The following is a 24,026-nucleotide window of genomic DNA, read 5'->3' on the forward strand; positions in this document are numbered from 1 at the left end:
ATATATTTGCATCTTCTATTCACGTTCACGTAGGTCTACATACGTGTTTTCGAATTCTCAGAAAAAGAAGAGTAAAGAGAAGTCTAACGACAGCACGCCATAACCTATAAACTAATGTTTACATTTTAGTTTTATGTTTTTCTTATCTCTTTGCTTATAAATTCAAATATGCGAAAATTTCATCATTATAAGCCGAAACCCAGTGCAGGTTGAAACTTTTCGTGAATTAGAATATAGGTACCGCTATCGTGTGATATTTTGTCCTTCTGAGTGATTTTTTTCTTGTTCACTAAGTGTTTCCAAAAAATAAGATCGGCTATGTGAAAATGAGTATTTACAGAGGAAAAACCCCCAAGGAAGTGTTTTTAGCGACTTTGTTATATGATGCATTAGACGACGAAAACGTTAGGTTAGTTTTTCTCATTGTTGATATGATGTTTTTGCTTGTTTACCTATATTAATTCGCAACTTTATTGATGATTATAACAGGAAATTAAATACTTGACTATATGTTCAACAGTTTTGAAACGTATAGTGTTTAATTTCCTTTATGAAAGTCAAGGCTATGGACCAAATATATATACATATATGCATGTATATGATTGTTCCACCAAAGGATAGGCGAGGAATCAATTTCGATTATTGGTGTCAAGAGTGGTTCAATATGCACTAGAGTTGCCCATTTTAATCAACAGAAATAATATGAGCTCAAAAACGAACATAAAGCATTCAAATACCTTTTCAAGGAATATAACTTAGTCTCCGATAAAGAAATTGTAATACCATGCAAGCGCATCCACCTTTACAGGCCCAAGTATTAGGATGATATCCTTGATTGCGAACGGGAAATGAAGATCAGAATTAAGTACCTACAGCCATTGTCCCCGATTTTGCATGATATTTTAGCTATTCGTTTTCTCCTATCGAAATTGAAAAAAATATCCCGTTGGTGTTTTTTTCGAGGGTTTTTTCCCTTTTTAAATTTTAAATAAGAATCGATATTGCATTCGATTTTAATTTTTGAATCGAACAAGAAAATCACATGATAAATATAAATAATTTGCCTCTTATCTCCCTTGAAAGGTTCTCCGTTTTGATTTAAGACATAAGGCTCCTTTCACACCGTTTGGTTTTTACCCAATATTCCGAGTTACAATGGGATCTTTCACAGGTGTTCAGGTTCACTTTCTCACCAAAAAGCAACCTGATGATACTCGAGGTTCGAGAGCGCGATAAAACACTTTGAATAATTTTTCTTCAGGTTGTTTTGAGGTAAAAACCCAATCGTGCGAAAGGAGCATCAGGTTTCGTAAAACGAATTCAAGAAGCCAAAATCCACTATCCATATTTCCGGAGGTATTGGACTGGACGCGTGATACTAGAAATTATCATATACATAATACTGTTTACTACATAAATTTGGATGAAATAGTTCCGGAGTAATGAAAATTTGCAGGTGCGATACAGCATAATACAGCTTATTCACAAAAAAACTTCCAGTTGCAGTGGTTTTCAGAATAGGACTCAAATTGAGTATCTGGTTCGAAGCTATAAAAATCTGTCATAAATTCTTTATGACACCTGTGAAGGCGTTTTACTTTTTACGTAAGGGTTGGTATAAGAATCATTTGAATGATGCTTTCACCAAAGTCCTGGGTACCAAATCAGGAGATCGCTACAGAAGTTTGATAACGAAGTGCTCTATAGAGTTCGGCTGAGATTCACCTCTATCGAATCTGATCAGAATGAGGGACACCAATAAAGACATTTTAGGGTCAATAATTATAATTTAAGGCTATCATTTTTCATGTTTAGGTACATACTTGACAGACACAATATATGTAAAAGTATGTTTAAAATAATTGGTATTTTTTCCTTATCTTACCCGGTATCTTTTTATTATTGGTTCAGTTTTCTTGTCACGATCTAAGATATTTAATTCGTAACATACGATATAGAAAATATCTATCATAACTCAACGACTCTTTAAAAATAGCATAAATAATAAGAAATAGAAACTTAACAACTGCAATCATCCCACAACAGTTGTGATATCTATTCCTTTGGGTAATTTTTTCCCGAGTTTTTTCCCCCTATTCGGTTTATTCTGCATCTTTTGGCGATTCCACAAATCTTTGAACAAGTTGTCGAAGGACGCATCCGTAATTATTATTCAACTATAATTTTTGGTGATCTGGATGAATACAAGAACTTATATGAAGAACAGCTTCTGAAGATGAAACTGAAGTTAGTGAAGTACAAAACGGGCTTTAAACTTTTATGCTTGATTTCAAAAGTTTCATCATTCTAAAAATAACCAAAAAGTGAAAAACAACCCTGTGTACTCCTAATGTTATCACCAAGTCATATAATGTTTTTCTACATGCATATCTTTTGAAAGATATTATGACGCCGAAGAACCTCTGAATACACAAAACCTTCGTCGAAAACAGTCCGAAGTTTAACACTTCCTTTATTATGTCAATAGTTGCGCCAGTTCTCAAGAAATTACTAGTATCAGCTCGCATTATCTTGATCTTTGTCAAGGAATAATAATAATAATCTTGAGTAATTGGAACCGAATATTAGATTATTTTTCCGACTTAATTATTGTCCTGACTTTTTGATTGAACTTTGCGGACACTTTTTTCATTGAATTATGTTTTCAATTCATCGATTTCTTGAAATGTAAAAGGTAATTCCTTGTCAAAAAATAGTGTGAGTCTTCCATATGCATTTTTTTATGGCACGTCCTGCTTAGATTCTGCACATTAAAGATGGCAATTTTTAATTTTTTCCTTAGAAACCAGAAAATTGACATGAATGAAATTGATCATGGGAGCAGAAAGGCAATCAAAAAAATTTTGGTGGTGTTCCCCTATAATTGAAAATACATATATGCAATTGTAGATGAACTTGTTCGCCTAATTTAATTTCTGTCAGTTTATAATCACAAGTATGAATACCGAAAATAATTATTGACACTTTGTCTCAAGGATTGAAATAATATGGGTGCCCTCACTTTGATGTTATTCAGTATACCAGTAAGATAATAAACTGAAACAATATCATGTTGAGCTGCCCATTTCCAACGAAAAAAAACTTGTTGTGAGCATTATCAGGTGCTAAATCCGTTTTAATGGTTTTCTCGATACTGAAACAATCACAGTTCGAATGAAGATCTTTGACACCACTCAGTGTCAAAGTGTACTACAATAAACTCGACCAATCAATCAATTAAGCATGTTTGTAAGCCAGAAGCACGATAGAATCGTCTCAAATTTATCGATCCACGACTGTGTAATTTTCTCCGCAGTTGTAATTATGAATTGATGTATTACAAACACTGATATCCTGTTTTATCCGGTTCAAGGGATCATTAGTTTGGATTTCTTCAATCACTGTATTGTCCCACAAAGTTATGTCGGCTTTTTCAAAATTTTATCCTTCGATCTCTTGATGAGTGTGGAAGTGGGACTTTGAGATTCGATTTATGTCTCGTAATATCTTGGCGATAACAATGTTTACCTCTTGTCGATGCCGAAAGTCTGCATCCTTGATTTGCGCTTGTGTTGATTTCATTGAAAAATTTGTTTTTCAACATGCTTTTCTTTGAATTTGGCTGATATGTTTTTCTTTGTCCCGCTTTCAGGAGATAAGAAACGAAAAGCTTTACCAAGTCGAATTTTTCTGGGAATTGAAATTAGGAGGTCGTCAAGTAGGTGGTGAAATTTTGACGGATGAAGTTATATGTTTAAAATTAGGGCTTAGATTGTACCTCATTCGGTATTACATGAACAAAATGTCAATGAAAACTGTGACACCAGAATCTGATGAAGATTTCATTGCTGGAACTTTTCTTACGGCCGGTTTCATAATCAAACCTGAAGTAGCTTTAATTTTAAAGCTTCCTTTAACCCTACTAAAAATGACAGTAAAGGAAGCTTTAAGCTTAAAGTGACGTTAAATTCGATTATGAAACTGGACGTTAAAGACGTGAATTTGAAAATTTGTGATTTACAATGTGTATCACTACTCTGACACAAAATTATTCTTTGGCGCATTCGCCACTTTGCAACAGTTGAAACTGTTGAAGAATGATTTATGGCTCCATTTTTTCGAATATAGTATAATTTTTTTGAATAATGAAGCTGCCCCTATTCTGTAATTGATCTGTACCCTCTCCAGATATTCCAAGTTCATCATAAATGATTCTATGTAGCCAGAAATAAAAATTTTATTTCGACATGAAGATAATTTGATTAGGTATTTCTATATTGATCGGACACAAAAGCTCTTCAACATTTGATGGCACTAGATATAATTCATTTTGTTAGCTAATCTAATGTTGAATTAGAAGAATTGGTTGAAATTATAAAAGAAAGAACACTTAATTCATAATTTGACTTTACACACCATTCATCTAATCCACTGATAAACCTGCCGAAAACCAAAAGGATATTAGGCTAGTTTATCACTTTTGCCATGTATTAGGAACACGAGGAATTTTCCCAAATGGAGGTGTTGAAATATTCCATTCAAATTCCTTATCGGCCATACGCCACTTCACGCTAGAAGGTGGTGTTGGCGATGATAAAATTCGCCACAAATTGGCAGATATTACCCATCTAAGGAGTTCATGGCCGGTCGAATAGTTTCTAAAAATACAAACGATTCCAATAAATTGAATTGAATAATGTAAATCGAACCGAACGATTTAAAAGTGAATGATAAAGCTTCAGATTATAGTAAACAACTATGTTCCAGAAAGGATACAGCAATTGTCGACTAAGATATCTCTCATTGTCTTGCTGCATAAAATGATTTCATCATTATATAATTTCGTCCGATTTCTACTGTTTCTAGAGGAATTTTCCAATGAGTAATGTTTATTGGGGATTCTCCTAGATATTCATCTCGCTTTGTCTAATTACTACTGACCAATAATAGTTCTAGAAACCTTGAAATCTTGTCGATGTTTATACTGATTTTACAAGGATTTGGTTGTTGGTAGTGTTTATTAGAATTAGAAATTCAACCACCTGTATTCTGGCCTTGACAATATTTTTATTGGGGCGTTTTGACCTAAATAAGAGATCATTTCATTCAGTACTGTTGCAGTCAAATGAGTCCCCCTACTTTCTCAAGCAGCCTCAGTTCTAGTGTTCTGATGAATCTGAGCAACAGAGATGGCTTTAAAGGGGTCTTACAATAACAAAAACTAAAAGCCGGTCGATCCTAAGTTCTAGTCCCCAGAGAGATTTGTTAATTTGCAATTTTCAAGAAAAAACAGACGCCATACGATATATGAATGAATTTTTTCAAATGGACAATTCTAGAAGTGTTTATTTTTCGGTACCACACTAAATTCCTCTGTTTGCATCATACCATTTCGTGATTATACCCTTCATATGCTCCACAATCTACCAAACTCCCTATTCAGATTTTATAAGAAAAGTTTCGATACCAGCATTCATTATTGGAGAAAAACATTTGAAGAAGAAAGAATTGTGTTCAGTAAAATATGATACATATAGTAGGTACACCTAATGAAGAAAGAAACTCTTGAAAATTTGTGAATATAAATGGAAGGAGTCTTACGAATTTGGGGTATTGTGCATCATTCTAAGAAAGTAGGTACCCTCGTAATATTGGTGTTGGCGCATCCGCCATATTGCATCTCGAAACTTCTTAGGGCAAATTATACTTCGTGGGTTTACACGTTCACGGTAATTTTCACATTATTTTTTTTTTTCAGTGTATGTTCGATTATGTGAAGTTAGTAGTTGTATAGGTTCATGTTAACAATCCGAAACAAAGATAGAAATTCTGGAAGAATCTCGTACCGAGAATTTAAAGAAGTGATGGTGCTTTGGTCGAGACTTATAACAGGAAAGCTGTCCTATTTTTCATAATCCAAATATTATGAAATATTTTCTGTGCAGATGAAGTTGTCAGCATATTTTGTTTCCTGAAAATCATGCCAAAAATGTTTTGTTCCGCTAATTTTAATAATTCGGTGATGCCACTGAATGGACTAGATAAAACCGCATTTAAAATTGTTTATTTATTCATTTTATCTTCAACAGCTATGCCATTAGCATCCTCAGTTCAATTTGCTATAGGTACACTGTTCTCAGTATTACCCTCGGTATTACCTATGTACCTTCATATTGTGGTGTCATATACATTGTCTTAATAAATGATTCTAACAACACAGTTGGCTTTGAATTACTTTGTGCTGTTCCTGTAAGACGTTTTGTTCAATTAAAATTTTAAAATTGATTTGTTTAATAAAAGATGTTGTATAGATGCAGATAACTTAAGTTGAGCGTTCTTCCATTTTGATCCTCGCAACGAAATTTTCCTGATACTCCCAAACAGAAAACATTATCTTCACGCAACATGTCGGATTCGTGTCGGAAATTAGAGCACTATTTAATGCGTATTTCGTACAATCTTCAAAAAGTGGATCACGAGTGATACTGTCGCTAACACTATCTGAAACGTGGGACATTAAGTTCGTGTAATTGTTTTTCTTGATTATAATGAGTGAAATTAACAATTATCGACACCATTATGTCTCAATTTTATCGAAATATTCACGCAAACAAAAAACAATAGACATGAAAAATGACGATTAAAGTAATTTTTCGAATGATGAATCACTTTTTTATTGCTACGTGTTTTCATTGAATCCGGGGAAGATAAAAATTTCGAACTTTATTCTTCAAGTTCTTGCCAAATCAAAGCACGTGCAGTTCATGTAACTTCAGTGCTATCTCATGAAAAATATACTCAGAATGCATGAAGGATGTACAGAAAATTTACGAAACTCCAAAGATCTGAGGGAAATATAAAAAAATAAAAAACTTTAATTGGTTTAGATCCATGATCTAAGGTTTAGCTATTCTGTATGCTTTCTCGTCTTTATTTGCCAGCTCTATATATAATTACTTCGAATTTTCTGGAACCTATCATAATACCCTCTAGAAAGTAGAGTTTATTGCTTGTGTTATCTTTTCTTTTTCAAATAATTCAAGTTTATGTTCCTTGGTTGAATAATTCATGTAAGGAAATTTAGTTCAATAAATCAGTGAAATAAGATAGGAGTCCCCCAAAACTGTGTGCCTATGATCTGAAGAATAAAAATTAATTCAAATTCTAGAAACAAATGATTCTAATTGCGTTTTTTCAATTTCAGTGCCATCAACACTTTTCTCGCAAAAGGAGCAGACTTCAATCTCATCTTACCAGCTCGTGGAATCTCTGCATTTCATCTAGTAGTCGGAAAGGAATCGGAAGAGTTTTCCACAAAATATACTGCGTTGCTGTTACAAAAAGGAGCCGATCCAAATATAAAGTAGGTCTTGAATGCGTGTGGATGAGTTTTATGCCTTTATGCCAATTGGAAAAAATGTGATTTCTCGTTATGCCAATGATATAACTCCTAGCATAATTTTCGATATAAATGAGGGTCAAAAAATTACTATCAGATTCGGGGGAACAAGTCATGTAGATTTGGCGTCTGAATTTTGGCAAATTTTCAATTTGATGCTGCATATCTGTCGACTCAGTAAGACATTCAAGGCAGGTTTTCACAAGTAGGGTTGTCTTTGTTCGCATTTTTTCCCTATTGGCGATTTAGTTGAATAAGAACTGTTTCTAAATCTGCCCAATTTTGACCTTCAGGACTACCGATGGTCTCACTGGTTTGCACATCTCGGCTGCCTATGGTAGAACAAAAAATCTTCACCTTCTATTGTGTTGTGGTGGCGACCCTGATGTTCGTGATGCTAACTACAAGAAACCAATCGACTACGCTGAAGAATACGAACATAAGGAGTGCAAAAACTTGCTGCTATCATTTATGGAAAGTCAGCGTCTCGTCTTCAGGTCCGATATAGAGCCCGCCTTCAATCTCACACTAGGTATGATCTCAAGATTTTACACAGGATGGCCCAGGGGTGCGTACATGGTCTATAACTTTGCTTTCGCCCATGTGTGTATTTTATTTTTGGACATTCTGTTGAAAAAATCATGTCGATAGCTTGAATAGAAACAAAGTTATGGACAATGTACACACCCCTTATCGATAATAAATGAAGTATGAATATAATGAGATAAAGCTCATAAATTGAGAAACATTTTCCGGAAGAAACACATCAATTTCAAACTTATTATATTGTTTGAAATGTTTTCAGAATCGATACGATCCACGAGGTTCAAATGAAGTAAATACAACGAGCATTTACATCATTTCTTTCGTTTCACTGACCAATGAATTTTCACTATCAATTATTCGACCTTCGTGTCAATCTTTCGAAGACGACAGCATCCTTACAAATCACTTCTTTGACGAAGAAAAATGCATTGTCGTTTGCCATTTTTTTCTCGTCGTCGATACGGCAAATCAAAATATTTTTACTTGTTTGATTTATCGCTGTTCAATGACTCTGATCCTGATCACGAATTATATCCCAGTTGCCATTCAGTTTTTCTCAACTATCATGTAAATCATATAAAGAGTCGATCTTCTTCAATAAAGACCTTATCATTTCTTTTACGACTTAATTTTTACACAATCTCTGAAGATTCTATATGTCAGATAAGAATAGTGGTATTTCTATTTCTCAGAAATTCTTCAACGTGGAGGTCCACTCACATAGTGTGTTGCTATGTGAACAGAAATTTCGAGCTTATCATTTCTTCTGAATCTTGCTTTGGCACATAATTTTTTTCTGGATCCTTAAAGGTTAATTACATTGTTTGTTCTCGTTCAAAAACAAATTATTCCTCTATTATATCAGTTATAAAGTTTCATGAATCGCTATTTATGATTATCACGGAAGAATTTGTTGAAAAATTTAGATACCAGCTGTTTAAGTCAGCTCTCTAAAATTATCACCTATATGATGATGCAGTATCATAGCATTTATGATGATCTTGTAGTAGGAAATATAAGTTTTAAGGTTTTTTACGAAGGAACCTAATATCTAAGCAGTAAGTTCGAGAAATCACTTCAATTGAAAGGATGATGTAATATTTTAGCATTTATAGTAAGCTATATTTCTTTCTATAATAACACCACATTCATTATACTATTATGCAGTGCTGAATTGAGAGTGAATCAGAATCTCACTAAGAAATAGAAATGCTTACTTAAATGAACTCTCCTTGTACCTAAAACCTAACTCAGAGTGTACTGAATTTGTTGAAGATACAATGACGGTTCTAAGTCTACCCATTGGTTCATGATGATCTATGGTTTGGTAAGAATTTTGAAAACCTAAACTAGGATCATGAATCTTATATTATTTTAAACCCATATTTTTTCATACCATATTGCATAAATCCCTAATTTAAATTCATTAACATAATATGTTTATGTTTTTCTGATCTATAATTATAATTGAAAGTTGTTGGAATACTTCTTACATTTTCTTCTGATAGATTCGAAAACTTAATTTATAATAAAAAAAACTTTTTCAACATTTGCAATCTTTTCCTCTTCTATTTTTTACCATAAAATAAGTAATGATCGATCATTTCCTTGTAAAGACATATTGTAATTGATTTTTACATAAAATAAGGAAAGTGGATTGTACAAAAACTACATCCAACTAATGCGATATTTTCTTGAACGAATACTGGTGTTATTAATGGTGAAAATTGTTGAAATTCCAACTATAGTTTATGCTAAAAATAGTTTAACCTTCGATGAAAATCCGAATGCCCTCGTCAGAATAATATTTCTGAGAATTTCGTGTTTTCGTAGAATCACTTGATAGCTCAAGATCTTCGAGATATGCCTGATGAAATAAATAGACAAACTCAAAAATTCATAGCCATATCACGTCTCCAACAATTTCACTTTCGTGATTCGTCCGATAATCTCCAGTTTTAATTAACGCTGCTGTCGAATTTGTTATTTTGAATCACTATCGCTTGACTGCTTACGATATACATATTTTCCAACACTAATTATTTTTTAGCGTATTATTGAGAGAGCAGGAAGGTTCAAAAATCAGGAATACTGACGCCAATGACGCAAATGTTTTGTATTTTCATGATCTCAATTTGTTACGGACGAAAAATGGTTATCTTCTAATGCGGAATACGATGATAAAGATTTATGCGTTTAATTATCATCGGCACTAATGGCTGCCTAATAAGGTAGGCTAATTGATGTCATGCCACGACTCTTTTTAATCTTTGACGCTTCGTGGTGGATCCGACAAATTGGAGGTTTATCACTTTTGGAACAATTTTTAGTTTTCAAACTATCAATACTCGATTCATAAGATGAATCTGTACAGAAAAAAGTATTTCAATGCCTAGCTACGAGGTTGACTGTCAGATAGTGGGTAGGTTGTGTTAGTACTCGACTTATCCACAGTCATTTCTGTGAAATACTTAGGTGTCGTAGACCACGATCTTCCGAATTAGTCTGATTTCAAAGTTTAGAAATTTTGAGACTGTTTCAAGAGTTTCCATTTTTTTCACCAATATGAAATCTAAATGTTTACTCTAACTAGTTCTTTCTACCATTTATTTTCAAGTTTCACAGTTCCAGTTGAAAATTTATGTTTAATATTTGTAGTACGGAATCAGTTCACTCAAAAAATTTAACAAATAAGTTCATCAACCACAGCCCACAATGTCTTTGCATACTTTCGTAAATTATGTTAGTGAATATTAATCTTAAGATGGGAGTAGATCATTTTACTTTATCCACGATGTTAAACAGATTATTTCTGAAATATCTCTCATTTTCAATCATGACCATGAAGTTAGATAGACCAGTATGTGTCACTATGTGATTTATGAATGCCATTACTTTATGATTATGGTGATGATTACTTTATGCATTGGTGGTGGATAAAATTATTTATAAGAAGACCTTTGTCATTTCACTCAGATATCTTTATTTCGACTAGGTATTCAATTGGAATTCTTTTATCGCTGTGTAGGTCCTCAAAAATCGCCGAAGTGCATATTAATCTCATTATTTAGACTAAAAAAAATGGAAAAACATCCGAAATCATAATGGCATCACCTTATCTAAATGACAAATTAATTCGGAATATGTTTTTGCATCAATTTTACGGAGCATGATTTGTTACATCAATAATCTGATCGTTCAATGTCATCGAATCTAAATTGGGTAGAAAGTTGCGAAACGTATGTGTATCTTCGCTAATTATTAATATCCTTAAACTTAGGAAGGTCATTGTCACGTGTGGGACACTAGGCAAACGATTGGGATATTCAATTGCCGTGAGAAAATGGCTTCCAAACAAAAAAATCTTACAATCTATATTAATCAAAAATCCATTATCCGGTATCATCAAACTTCTTACATATAGACATGTATAAATGTTAAATGTATTTTGTTTTATTCATCCGTGAATGTCAAGTTCTGGATTTGGCGACGCATTACTTTTATCTTTTTATTCATATATTTATCAACATATTTAATATTTTTGGCCTTGCTCTTCCATATCCACAAATAATGAAAGTACAACTGTTGAAAATACGAAACATTTCCAAAATGTATTCCGTTCAATGAAATGTAGTTGAGTAATGAAAAATCGTGTACACTTCGAAAATAGGTTATAAATTAAATTTTTAGCAACTATTCATTTACACCATGTATAATGAAAATTTATGTATTTTTATTAAAGAGGTTTAAAGGAACTCGGTCAAAATGCTTTCATGCAAAAATAGTTATTTATGTACCAAAGACGAAAAACTGTCTATTAGAGTCGAGCCTGAAAATTGATAACTGAGGCGCAACCGACGCTAGCAAGCAAGCGAGACAATATATATGGCCTCATCTAGGTCGCCTAATTGCCAATTCCCTGAGCTCTGGAGAAGTGATATCCATATCGCTATCACTATCCATTCGTGTTTATACAGAACACTAATATTCAAACACCTAATTCACTTATAAAGTCTAGCGGATTTCGTGAAGAATTATTTTGACAACAGCAAATGCCAGTTATTGCCACAGGCACTTGGGTTTCCATCAATGTATTCACAAAATCGATTCAATCTCCTCGGGATCTAAAATTCCTTAGCCTTAGCCGGACGAAAAGTGTCGCGGACGAAAAGCGTCGGCGGACGAAAAGTACTCGCCTTCGAAAATATTCTACTTTTCGTTCAGAAATTAGCAAAAAATGGCATTTTTTTTGGGATTGTGGAAAGACTGCTATTGAATAATGATTTTTTTTAACCAATTCTCGGTGAAATCAAACTTTTATCACAAAACTCGACCACCATCTTGAATTTACGAATTTTGATAGAAAATTCTCTATGTTGAACATTTCCTCCTTTATCTCAAAACTCGACCACCATCTTGAATTTACGAATTTTTATGGAAAATTCTCGAACTATGTCCAACATTTCCTCACGATGCCTTTTTTCCAGAAAAAATATTAGTCGAAAATGGAGGCCATACCGGAGAGTACGAGCTAGTGCAAGAATATAAGACTGAACCCTTGACTCAGAAGAATCTCGCTTCCCTCTACCAACTACCTGAAACGGACACCACCGAATACGTGATGAAATGGTGCCAGAATCACCTGCAATCAACGACTCCACCCGAAAAATCCCAAGAATTCGCGTCCAGGATAGAACCCTCTCCGACCAACAGTGATTTCCGCGAAAGTTCCAACGACGAATCTGAATGGGGTAAAAGATCCGTGGAATACAACGTCGTGAACGACTCTATCAAGTTCCGCAAGCGGTACGTTAAAGTGCGCGACAAAAATAGCGCGAAAAAAGACAAGAAATCGGCGACGCCGGCAAAAAACGAGAAAGTCGAAGTGGATATTGCACCTGTCGTTAAAAAAACCGAAAGTATCGTCAACGACGTAACGAACGCGGCAATATTCACTACGATTAAAGAATTTTCGGCAGAAAGTGGCATCGTGACGCTGCCGAATTCAAAAAGCGAGGACTTTTTTTCCGCCGACAACAAGGAATCGTTTTGCCCTGTTGATGCTGTAGTGGAGGTTCCAACGGACACAACGCAAACTGTAGAGGTTTCTATGACCAATACGGAAGATTATCACACTTGTTCTGCGGGCAACGATACCACGCCGATCAACACGACGTTTGTGCTCGACAAAAATGTCTTCGAGATCACCAGCGATCTCTCCCATTTGGCAGTGGACGATGTGAAGAGCAGGAGAAGCAGCACCAAGTCTGAAGGCATTTGCAGCAACGACATCAGCTTTGTTAGCGTTTCCGAAGTTTACAAATACATTGACGAAGAGGAGGGGATAGTCTTATTCGAGAAAAGACTGCTGAAAACAGCCACAAGGTAAACATGATTAGTATATCCTTCGTTCCTGTGATCATTTTGATTATTCTATTACAGTGATTATGCAGGGAGTATAGTTTCTTCGTCCATCTGTTCTAAGCTTTCTTCTCTACCTGCGACTGCTGATTATGACACTGATACTTTGAGAAAAGAACTGACAACGCATGGCTACAACCCTGGTCCAATCACTTTCACCACTAAAAGGGTTTATTTGAGGAAATTGAAGCAGATCAGAAAACATCCACCTTGTCAAATAATATCAGAACCCACAAGAAAAGGTAAGCATTATACAATTGAATGTATGGGGGTTTGCCCCCTCCATAATATCATTATAGCTGCGCCACTGTATTATATAGGGGATTCTACTGATCACATTTATTTTGATCAGTTGTACATTCTGCCAAAAAAAAGACTCACCTTTGAACATCATCAAATTGAAAATTGTTACCTTTACTTCAAAGCATAATGACTGCTTCTGGTCGCTAAGTCATTCATAAACTCATTTTTTGACGTTTCGACCCTTTCTATCAGTTATCATTTTGTCTTTTTATAATGTTTAATTTTAATTCAATTATTCATTCTTTATTCTGTACTAGATTCTACTCCCTCACCTTGAGAACATGTTAGTTAGGTAATCATTTTCGGAGTTGAATCCAACATAACTATGATTTTACGTTTACAGTATTTTCTGTCGAACTGGAACGTACTTTAAGGGATCCAAATTGGTTGAAAGATGCATCTGCATACAAAACACTGGAAGAGTCGGTTATAAAGGAGTTCAATACGGTAAATTATGCAAGGAAATGGAGAGAAGGTTACAGCAAGACTAGTTTTACATATCTCCTCTTGGATCCGAGAATAACTAATAACCTACCGTGTAGGGCAGAGGTTATGGATAGTAAGGATATGTGGGAAGTGTTTTTATCTTCCATTTTTTACGTTGGCAAGGGGAAAAGGTCTAGGCCTTACTCTCATTTATACGAAGCAGTCGGTCTTTGGAAAGATGGCAAGAGGACTTCCCCCAACAAAAAGTTGAACCTAATCTTAGACGTATGGAACAGCGGCAGTGGGGTCATCTGCCTACACATCTTCCAGAATGTTCTTCCTGTTGAAGCCTACACTCGTGAAGCTGCCATTATAAGTGCCTTGAAACTTGAAAATTTGACCAACATCAAAGGTGGAGAATACTACGGAATATCCTCGACATGGCCTCAAAAACAAAAGAAATTGTTAGGCGTGTACCTATTATATAAAGCGATGATGATTTTTTTGAATGAAGGTGAAAGACAGTTGTGTCCTGCGGATATTGAATGAGTATCGACGGTGTACAGACTGTAGAGAATCGGCTGAACATTGATTTGTAGGTGCCGTTTGCATTGAAAAAATACGGGTGATTTTTTCTACATGAAGTGACTACTAAAGCGGTTTATCAGAACGAATCTTCATTCCTTTCGGATTGTAAATTTTTGTCAAGAAATATTTCCTGTATCGGAAAATTTGTCTTTGTTCGTTCTTAATTTCAATTATTTTATTTCGTAATTTTGGTGACGTAGGGAAAACGTTTTGAAATTTGACATGGTTGAATGATTAATTCAAAAAACTAGAATGGAGATAGATAATTATCAACCAAAATGTTCTCTTCAAATTAGTGTGTGAAAGTAATAAAAGTTTAATGGGGATACTTGGTTTTGAATGAGTGAATGCAGTACCTGAGTGCAATGATTATACATAAGAGAATTGAAATCTTCACGATTACACGGACCAGTTCTGTATCATTAATAATTTCCACAATTTTTTTTACATTAAATTGATTAATACTCATGAAGTTCTCTTACAAAGAGTTGGGAATCTGGATTTCTAACATACAACTTCAGTATTATATTTTTTATAGTTACACCCAATTTAAGTATTCCTCGTGCATATTTTAAGTGAGCTAAATGTTTAGAATTCCAGCGTCTCAATATCAACAATGGGGAATATAGTAATATCTAGTATATTTTTTATAAAAATGACCACTATTTATGAGCAATATTGTTATATCTATGATATGTTTTATTATAAATGAATCGAAAGTATATTGTCTTTTTTTTCACCTTTTTCTGCACTAATTATCTAGGGAAATTTTTCGCAGTTTGAAAGATTTTCGAAATCGAAATTTTCAAGAAAAAAAAGTTGTTATTTCACCATTAATTTTATTTATTTTTTTTTTCAAGATACGAAATACGAGGATTATGGTAGAATTCTCTTTTCCTTGAGCTTGCTAATGAGCCCACATAACCATTCTTCCATTTGAAAAACGGAAGTTGGTTGGTGTTGTGGCTTCAGCTGAGGGGTTGAGGAAAAACACTATTTATCATATATGAAAGTAACTGAAAATGAATTGACGGGTTTCAGCGTTGTTATTCACAAGCTGGAGAAATAATAATTAACTTATGGCCAGCCCCTGTATAATAATATATGGACATATCCATACAGAGCTATTGTTAAATGACCCTTGCATTTAGGCATATTTCCTTACCGCAAAAACCAAGGTAACCAACACAAAGATCAAGAAACTATGAGACGAATCAGAAAAAGAAGGTCGCCTTTAGCACTTTGTCGAACAAGTTGAACATCCAAATATGTGATATTCCTATGTATAATTTTCGCATAGAAATATAGGATTCTTAAAATATTCGATTGACCACTAAGTAGGGCGTGGGTGTTACTGAATTATTTAAAAAGGTCTACGAGTCCAACTCATATACAACTTCTTGTTTATAGAGAACGAACCTTCAGTGCGTTCGTCATATTCAAGAACGCCAGGAAATGTGTATGGGAATTTTGGGAGGGATTTTTCCTCATCACCATCTAGATAAATATTGCGAATAACTTTGTTTTCGCAAATGAAAGTATCCTTTTGTGAGATCTGGTTGATGTGAGAATGATGAGCGGAAAAGCGATCGTGTTTGGATTTCTTCTTTTGATTTCCTGTGCTTTATCTGTTACCACAGAAATACCTGAAGGTAAAACCTGTATTTATAATAATACCCAAATACTTCATGTTAATTAGAAAGGAAATGATGTCAGGTACCTATAGACATTATCCCTAATATAAACTTCAACAAATCGTTCTTTCGGTAACAAAGAAAATACCATAAAACCTTTTTCCATATTGAAATAGTGTTTTTGTTTAACTGCTTATTGTGATCTAACAATGAAGTACGATTTGTTTTCGATTTCATTTCCGCATATATATAGAACCTACGTCAATGTATTCGTTGTTATTGGTTGACGAGAAATGGTGGGAGACGGAAGAAATAATTGTTCTCTTTATTTCGCGCCTGGTTTTGTTCATACATATTCTTTCCATTCCCATTCATTGATTTGCTACCTCTAGCCGAACCTGTGTATATGTCAGCCTAGTGAAACACACTTCGCAACTTTTCAAAACATACAAGCAACAGGTAGTTGCAGTTACCAGATCTCCAAACCTTTAACCTGTGTCAATTTCAACACAACCTTCTGGATTGGGCCGTTTTTCATGCCAGAAACTAAGTTGTACTCTTAACATTTACCATTACTTTTCCACCTCATTATATAGTCTTTGGATTTCATATGAAAAAAATAGTAAATTCAATTCTTCTGTGGAATAGGAAGTTTAAGGGTGGCACGATCGCCGAAGTTCCACAAGTTAGGTCTGTTAGGACTCCTCGGTGGAGGAGGTTACCACCAAGGCCCATCTTACAACACAGGATATGGTGGCTATCACCAAGGCCCATCATACAACACAGGATATGGTGGCTATCACCAAGGCCCGTCATACAACACAGGATATGGGGGTGCTTCCGCTCAAGCTCAAGCGCAAGCTGGGGCCGGAGGTCATGGAGGCGGAGCTCAAGCACAAGCTCAAAGCCAAACGCTTTCCTTCGGATTGGGTCCATTTGGCTTCGGCGGAGCCCTCTCACAGAGCCAGTCTCAGGCACAGTCAAGAAGGGGATACGATTATTTTGATTAGTGAGTATTTTAATAAAATTAGAGTTTACGTGATTTTCGCTATTCCTAGCAGAGTTACAAGCAGTTTTATTCATGACGAAATGTTGAATTCAGTTCAGTTAGTTTGAGTATTAATACTCAATGGTTAAGCCCTAGTTCTTGACGATCAAATTTCTATAATTCATTCAATACACATCTGAACAATGGTTCTTCCTGAACACAATAATTTATCGCTCATTTTTGTATTCTTACAGTTGAGGAGAATATTGAACTTTGAAGAACTAAACACCAAAGAAGAAATGAAATTTTTGTTTTTCGTGAAAAAAGGAATTCTCTCTAGGTAGAAAAATGCCTGGAATGAATGTAGGTGTAATAAATTCCATTCCCAAATGAGATATTTATCGATTCGTTCATCAAAGCACCTCTATAACATAAAATAATAAGTATAGGTATAATATAATGAATAAGTTTCGAAATAAATAATTAAATCTTATATGTTTTAATTTTTCACGGCTATCCATCCCCCTCATCATCGCAATTTTAAAAATGAAAATCTGAAATTTAATGCAGAGAAAACACGACGCAATTGAGTGATAAATGTGTATTACACATATAGGTATACTTTTTAAAGAGTATGTAAAATAAGGAAAAAGGAAATTTAGAAAGCATGCACGAAGAAACAATTATAGATTATATTTCTTTTTTGATGAAAGGCTACTGCAATTCAACAATAAATCACTTTGGATTAAATTTAGGGGAGTTGATATGTTCACTATAGAACCACACTATAGATACCCAAAAGCGAGACAATTTTATTCCACACGTTTTGCTCGAACTCTGTACTCATCATCCTATAGAAAACCCAGTTTCAAGATTCTTCAGTTCAAAGTATTAATATCATCTTTTTTTTAATTATTCATATATTTTATTATTGCTATGAGAAATTTGATTTAGTACTTTCGTTTACACATGAAAAAAAGCGTAATTTGAAAAGAAAAGTGGTCTATTTGAGTATTTTTCTACAAAATAACTAATTCTAAGCTAAAATATTATGTATTTTGTACGCTACTTCTTAGTCACACTCGGTATAATAATTTCGGATCATCGCTTTCGCCAATTTGCAACGAGTTTGTCCAAGATAAGCAGCGAGTGTTAGATCTCGAATTTCGCCTTAAATCAACAAATATGAGAAAGGGAAAATATATATCGAGCTTATTCAATGGCCTCCCTTGGGTTTATCTCTATTCCCAACTCCTTTCCACAGGGGATTCGGTATGAATGTGTCAATAAATAAAGAATTATTAGGGAAATTTATTTCACTTATTTGAGATACATTTAGCAACTTATAGGTACATATCAGGATATTCAAGAAAATTGATTTATCTTTTGTAACTATTATCGCTACTGACATTGTATGTTCCAGTGAGGGCACGATGTGGCAAACTTGGTGTACGTAAGGTACGTTCCAAGGTAAGGGGAAATACATAGGGTTGTTTGTACTTCACATAGTGTTCTGGGTTCTTCAAATAGATACTGAAAAAAACATCGACAAAATCAGTGTAACTATTCGAAAATAACCTCTCTGAGACAATAAACGATTTCGTAGAAAAAAGGTTTTTTCAGAAAACCGGCACTCATACTCTGATATATGGTATGAGGACATTGCATTTACTGACATTGTCCTCATACTATTTGACGTTCTGAGTCTTAAAGAACCATACTGAAATGGCTCAAAAACCGATCGTTCACTTGAGATATGTATGTATATAAAAATGATGAAAATATTACTACTCTTATTCCTCTTATTTTAATATCTTTTAGTATGAATAGTAGGTAGGTATACCTTGTGGGATCAGGTGGACATTGATACATATATTCAGCCTTTTTAAAGTAATCTAAGGGGTGTAGTTTATGGGAGTGATCCTTATATTGGTCCCTGTGAAACTGACATGCCTGAAAAAAATTTAGTACTTTCGCATTTCGAAAAATATCAAAATCTTTTGTGCTCACTATGTAGAACTCATCAACCTCCTTTTGTCTTTGAGGATCGCACATGGAAATTTTTGTGCTGGGTAGTTTCAAATGCCTGTTGGCTCTTGTAGAGCCCAAAACGGCAATGTCTGGTCTGGGTGTATAGGGAGTTGACATTATCCCCCACTCATCTGGGGGCATCTAAAAGCGATTTTTTTCAGAAATGAAAAATTACATTAAAATACTCTAGAAGAACCTGCATTCTAGATATATTCTCATTACGAAAGTTTTGAAAATAGCTGATATTTCCAGAACCATATATTGAGCCATATCCTTGTTTTATTGGCGCGTGAGCCCCCATGAAGCCTGGCTGAATTTTTGGTGGATAATACGTTGCCTTCATCTCTGATAAATTTATATCCCCCATTTTGAATTATTAACTGCAAATTTAGATTATTCCGAAAATGTTTATGTGTTTATTTTAATACAAAAAATTTGACAAATTTCCAAAAATTCTATGAGAAAAACGGCCCACAAAACAAACGAAATATGTGGAACTTCAATGACCTTAAAAAAAAAAGATTCCGTCCGATATTGATAATTTTATTCATTTCCTTTTAAAATAGTCCCAGTTTGATCTACTTTTGCGTTAAATCTTTGGCAAGAGTTTATTTTTGTACTTGTCTGTCAGCTAATTCTAAATTTCTTTTATTTGGGGAATTATTTGTAAACCTCATGAGAACGAACCCTTAAGGTTATTGTTTAAGAACAAATTGCTTAAAATAAGTTATAATAAAAATTATATCATAAGAAAATTTTATTCATCCATTGGAAAAACGTCGATAATTGTTTGCAATAAAGGTCTAACCTTAAAACGAAACGTCAATCGCTTTCTAATAGGTAGAGAAAATATTCATTTTTATTATTATCCCTCGTGATATGATCTATTAAATTGTAGTAGGAAAAATTATGGAATTTTCGTGATGAGACTGATTTCTTGGGTTACCCATAGTTATAAAAACTAAAAGGTCTGTCTAGCTATTGAAGTTGCAAGATATATTCCCTTTCAGGTTCAAGAGTCAACTACCTTAAAATTTCGCTATAATATGGTAATTATGGACAATTTTTATCAACAAGATAGACTGTCTGAATTGTGGAACAAAATTGATCAATTTCACCTCACTTTTTTGGATATCGAAGAAAGTCCTGAGAAAATTGAGATTCGAAATAAATTGGAAGGTAAACTCTATGTTTAGTTGAGAGGTTTTCAGAAATTATAATTGTTTTTATTTACAGATTTGATCAGAGAATATTTATGCATAGCATCTCACAAGCAGAAATTCTCTTTGTCAGTTACATATGAAGTTTTATTGAGATCGGCACAAGCATTGTCTGATTTCAGTGGATATAAAGCAGCTACTGGCTTTAATGCTATTCAACTTTATGCTGGAAATTTACTTTCACAACCATGGAGGAAAGAATATAAACAAATAAGAGTAAAATACTTCTACTTATATAGGCTGTGAACTTTTCCTAAGATTTATCTTATTTTAGAAATATTCAGGATTTTACAAGCATCATGTGGAAGCAAACTTAGTGAATGGAGAATTACTTTTAGAAGCGATGGGATATAAACCAGTTGCTTTATCAACACTAATTCTTGATGGACCAATTGGTCCTGATAGAGTGATTACAGTTTCCAAAGATTGTCTAATTGCTTATGTTGAATGTCAGGTGAGAGGTTTTCCTTATTTATTTCTCATTAAATCTTCCTTTTTTTCCTTCACTATGATCAAGATACATCTTCTGTTCTATTCGAATATATAGAAGAGAAACAAGTTTCTTGATTACAGATAATGAAAGCTATTTGGGAGGAAATGACTGGATCGAACATAAACATTTCATGGATGGAAATCCTTGAATTCCGTCAAACACATCTCTGCAGTCCTGAGCAATCAATAAAAGCTCTGAAATATGCCTATCAACAGAAACAATTCCAAGATCATATTCGCAATGGGCCGCAAGGAAATATGAATTTATATAATGTACCTTTGAATTACTCCAATAACTCCTTATCACCTTTAACTAATCATGAACCACCACCTATGGTACCACCTCACTATTTATATGGTGTCAATGTCAATGGCTGCTGTCAAAATCCATGTATGTCATATGCTCAAGTGACATGTCCACAACACACAGCCATATCTTATCCTTCCCAAATGATCAAACCACAATTTAGCTCAAGCGGTTACTACTATGCAAACGGACCTATGAATCAACATGCGATTTATAATCACAATACAGTACCTATTGCACAGTTGATAGAAGTAGAACCTCAGAATAACTATGATGTGGTTGATAGACCGGGTCACTCTAGAAGTACACAGAGATTGTATAATATGGGAGATATGTATGCTAATTATAATGGAGTGGATTTGATGGGTAGAGATAATAGGGATTCCGATAAGACTGACTCCCAGTTCGAAGACTGGGATTATGTTTATAAAAAATTGGAAACTCAAGGTTACAATAAAGACTTGGGCGAGAGAGGGGATGTTTTGAGTTTGGGACTAGACGGAAGGACAAAAATGGATTCTAAGAGCTCAGATAAGAAAAAAAAGGAGAAAGAACCAAAAAAATCAAAATTATCCAGCTTTGAGATATCGATGAACAATTTGACGCTTTCTAACAAATCCAAACAAAACACCTTGGATAAAACAAGCAAACAAAGAAAAACCTCAGATTCCAAATCGCAAGTAGATGTTTCACCAGCTAGTTCATATGATAATCTATCTCCAAACGATAAGAAACAGTCAGCCAAAATATCGAAATTATCGGTTTCTAAATCGAAATTAGATAATGCAGATAAGTCTGTATCCACCAAGCAAACCCCGAAACCATTGAAAAAAGAAGAAAAGCCAAAAACTGAAAGCTCTGACTGGCATTGTAAGACTTGCACGTTTTTGAATAAGAGCACAAGAAATATATGTAAAATGTGCAGTAAGTCTCGGTGTAATGTAGAAGAAGAGATTGAGGTGGGAGGTCCAGAATGTGAAAATTGCACTCTGGTTAATACCAGAGAGGCAAAAGTATGCCAGGCGTGTGGGGAAAGTTTGGAAAATTCACCTACTAGAGTCTGAAATACTATTTATAATCTTTAAAAAAGTGACATAACCCTGAATTTATAGCTTTAACTTTGCAGAATTTAAAGAAATTCATATAAGAGACCAGTGCAAAGGTAATTATGACATTAAAAGTATATGTAGAGTCCCAAATATGTGAGAAGGGCTTGTAAAGGAGGCTGTGATATGGAGCTAAACTTTGGTAATCGATTATTCTTCATAGCAAATAATTGTTTCTTCTACCCAAATCGATGATATTGATTATTATGACTAGTGCAATTGTTCTGTATTCTTGAAGTCTGAGAGGACATTAACTATTATGTTATTAAAATGTTATATCATAACATGGTTTGTTGGAAACTTTTTACTTTAAAGTTGAGAACATTACTGCAAAGATCTGGCTTGATTGAACTTCTTTGTCTTTGGATAGATGACTTCAATCCAACTGATAACATATGATGAATTGTCTAAGTCAGAATCTCAGTTCTTCCTCTATGATAAATGTTGAAAGTATGTTAACTTTAATATTCAGTTGAGAGAGTCTTCATTTATTGTTTAGCTGTTTTCTATGAAATTGAAATGAATTTTTGGCTCATTATATGCAAGGAGAGATTTTGATGTGATGTAAAAGAAAGAAAATGGTTTTTCAAATTATGCTTGACTTTGCTTTCAAAGGTGGAATAGCTTTTTCGAATTAACCCAAAAATCGCAGTTGAAGAAAATTAATCTAAGGTTAATTGTTTAGAGTATTTGAAAATGTTTTGTATAAAACAATAATTCATGATATGAAATTATGTGTCTTCAAATTATTGATGGAACAAAATCATTAGCATAAAACTGTTAGTTGAACTAGTCTGTGTGATTTTTCTTGATATTCCAGATATTAAGTTTAATTAAACAAAATTTGCATCCATCTTTATCTTTTATCCCAAAAAAATCCTACTAATATCATATTGATGTTCCCATGCATCTATTTCATAATAGAGACAGAGATAGAAAAAAATATAACTGATAAATGGAATAACATGGTTTCAGATAGAAACTGGAAGAGGAGGCTGTAAATGCCAAGAAATATCGATTTCTTTTCGAATAAATCTTAACATATTTTTCCCACATTTTATAGATTATACTAGGTGAACGAAAAAGCGTGCACAAATTGGTATAAGGTACATTGTACGTAGAGGCGATTCAGATAGCTCATTTGGTGTTCTATCTTCGCATCAGTATCTGTATTATTATCTGGAACACTCGGTATATTAGAGTGCTGCAGACCGTTGAACAATCACTATTCCAGATTTTTGCATGACTAATGAATGATCATGATTCACCATTATATTTGTATTGCCAAACAAAAAATTAATCATATCCAGCTAGAGATAAATAACAGTGCGATTGAACGTATTTTACAATTCATTGTACCCAGAATTTATCAAGGTGATGATACGCACGTTCAGTGGCGCGTGTGTGGACATGCATTACCTTTATAATTTCACAGTTAATTAATCGAGATGAAAATTTGACGACTAAGTGACGCTACTGTTTTCAGAAGGCTGAATTGTTTTGTAAGGAAATAAACACGAATTAGTATCTGATTCGTGTTGATTTACTTTCTTTTCTGGCGTGTG

At 34.1% G+C, this 24,026-nt stretch overlaps 3 protein-coding genes across 6 annotated transcripts; 2 read left to right on the forward strand and 1 right to left on the reverse strand.

The window, feature by feature from the left end:
- The first annotated feature begins 115 nt into the window (after nt 1–115).
- On the forward strand, nt 116–15,405 carry LOC123306623 (ankyrin repeat and LEM domain-containing protein 1-like). Its single transcript, XM_044888709.1, has 6 exons — nt 116–409; nt 7,205–7,363; nt 7,693–7,931; nt 12,433–13,330; nt 13,388–13,608; nt 14,013–15,405. Exons 1-6 carry the CDS (start codon nt 327–329, stop codon nt 14,642–14,644), a joined length of 2,232 nt encoding a protein of 743 aa, XP_044744644.1. The 5' UTR covers nt 116–326; the 3' UTR covers nt 14,645–15,405.
- A 3,196-nt stretch (nt 15,406–18,601) lies between these two features.
- Nucleotides 18,602–21,462, reverse strand: LOC123307669 (protein FAM166C-like). 3 transcript variants are annotated; one of them, XM_044890070.1, is made up of 5 exons: nt 21,326–21,462; nt 19,533–19,716; nt 19,316–19,477; nt 19,149–19,258; nt 18,602–18,838 (listed from the first exon to the last, which is right to left on the reverse strand). In XM_044890070.1, exons 2-5 carry the CDS (start codon nt 19,701–19,703, stop codon nt 18,685–18,687), a joined length of 597 nt encoding a protein of 198 aa, XP_044746005.1. In that variant the 5' UTR covers nt 19,704–19,716; nt 21,326–21,462; the 3' UTR covers nt 18,602–18,684. The 3 variants fall into 3 exon arrangements, with proteins under 3 accessions (XP_044746005.1, XP_044746006.1, XP_044746004.1); XM_044890071.1 differs by lacking the exon at nt 19,533–19,716; XM_044890069.1 differs by lacking the exon at nt 21,326–21,462 and having other exon boundaries at nt 19,533–19,803.
- On the forward strand, nt 20,025–23,314 carry LOC123307668 (protein tamozhennic). Of its 2 annotated transcripts, none has more exons than XM_044890067.1 (5): nt 20,025–20,176; nt 20,347–20,515; nt 20,573–20,772; nt 20,831–21,010; nt 21,130–23,314. In XM_044890067.1, exons 2-5 carry the CDS (start codon nt 20,383–20,385, stop codon nt 22,417–22,419), a joined length of 1,803 nt encoding a protein of 600 aa, XP_044746002.1. In that variant the 5' UTR covers nt 20,025–20,176; nt 20,347–20,382; the 3' UTR covers nt 22,420–23,314. The 2 variants fall into 2 exon arrangements, with proteins under 2 accessions (XP_044746002.1, XP_044746003.1); XM_044890068.1 differs by having other exon boundaries at nt 20,064–20,176; nt 20,235–20,515.
- The last annotated feature ends 712 nt before the right edge of the window (nt 23,315–24,026 follow it).

This window comes from Coccinella septempunctata, chromosome 2, assembly GCF_907165205.1.
Source record: "Coccinella septempunctata chromosome 2, icCocSept1.1, whole genome shotgun sequence".
Classification (NCBI taxonomy): Eukaryota; Metazoa; Arthropoda; class Insecta; order Coleoptera; family Coccinellidae; genus Coccinella; species Coccinella septempunctata.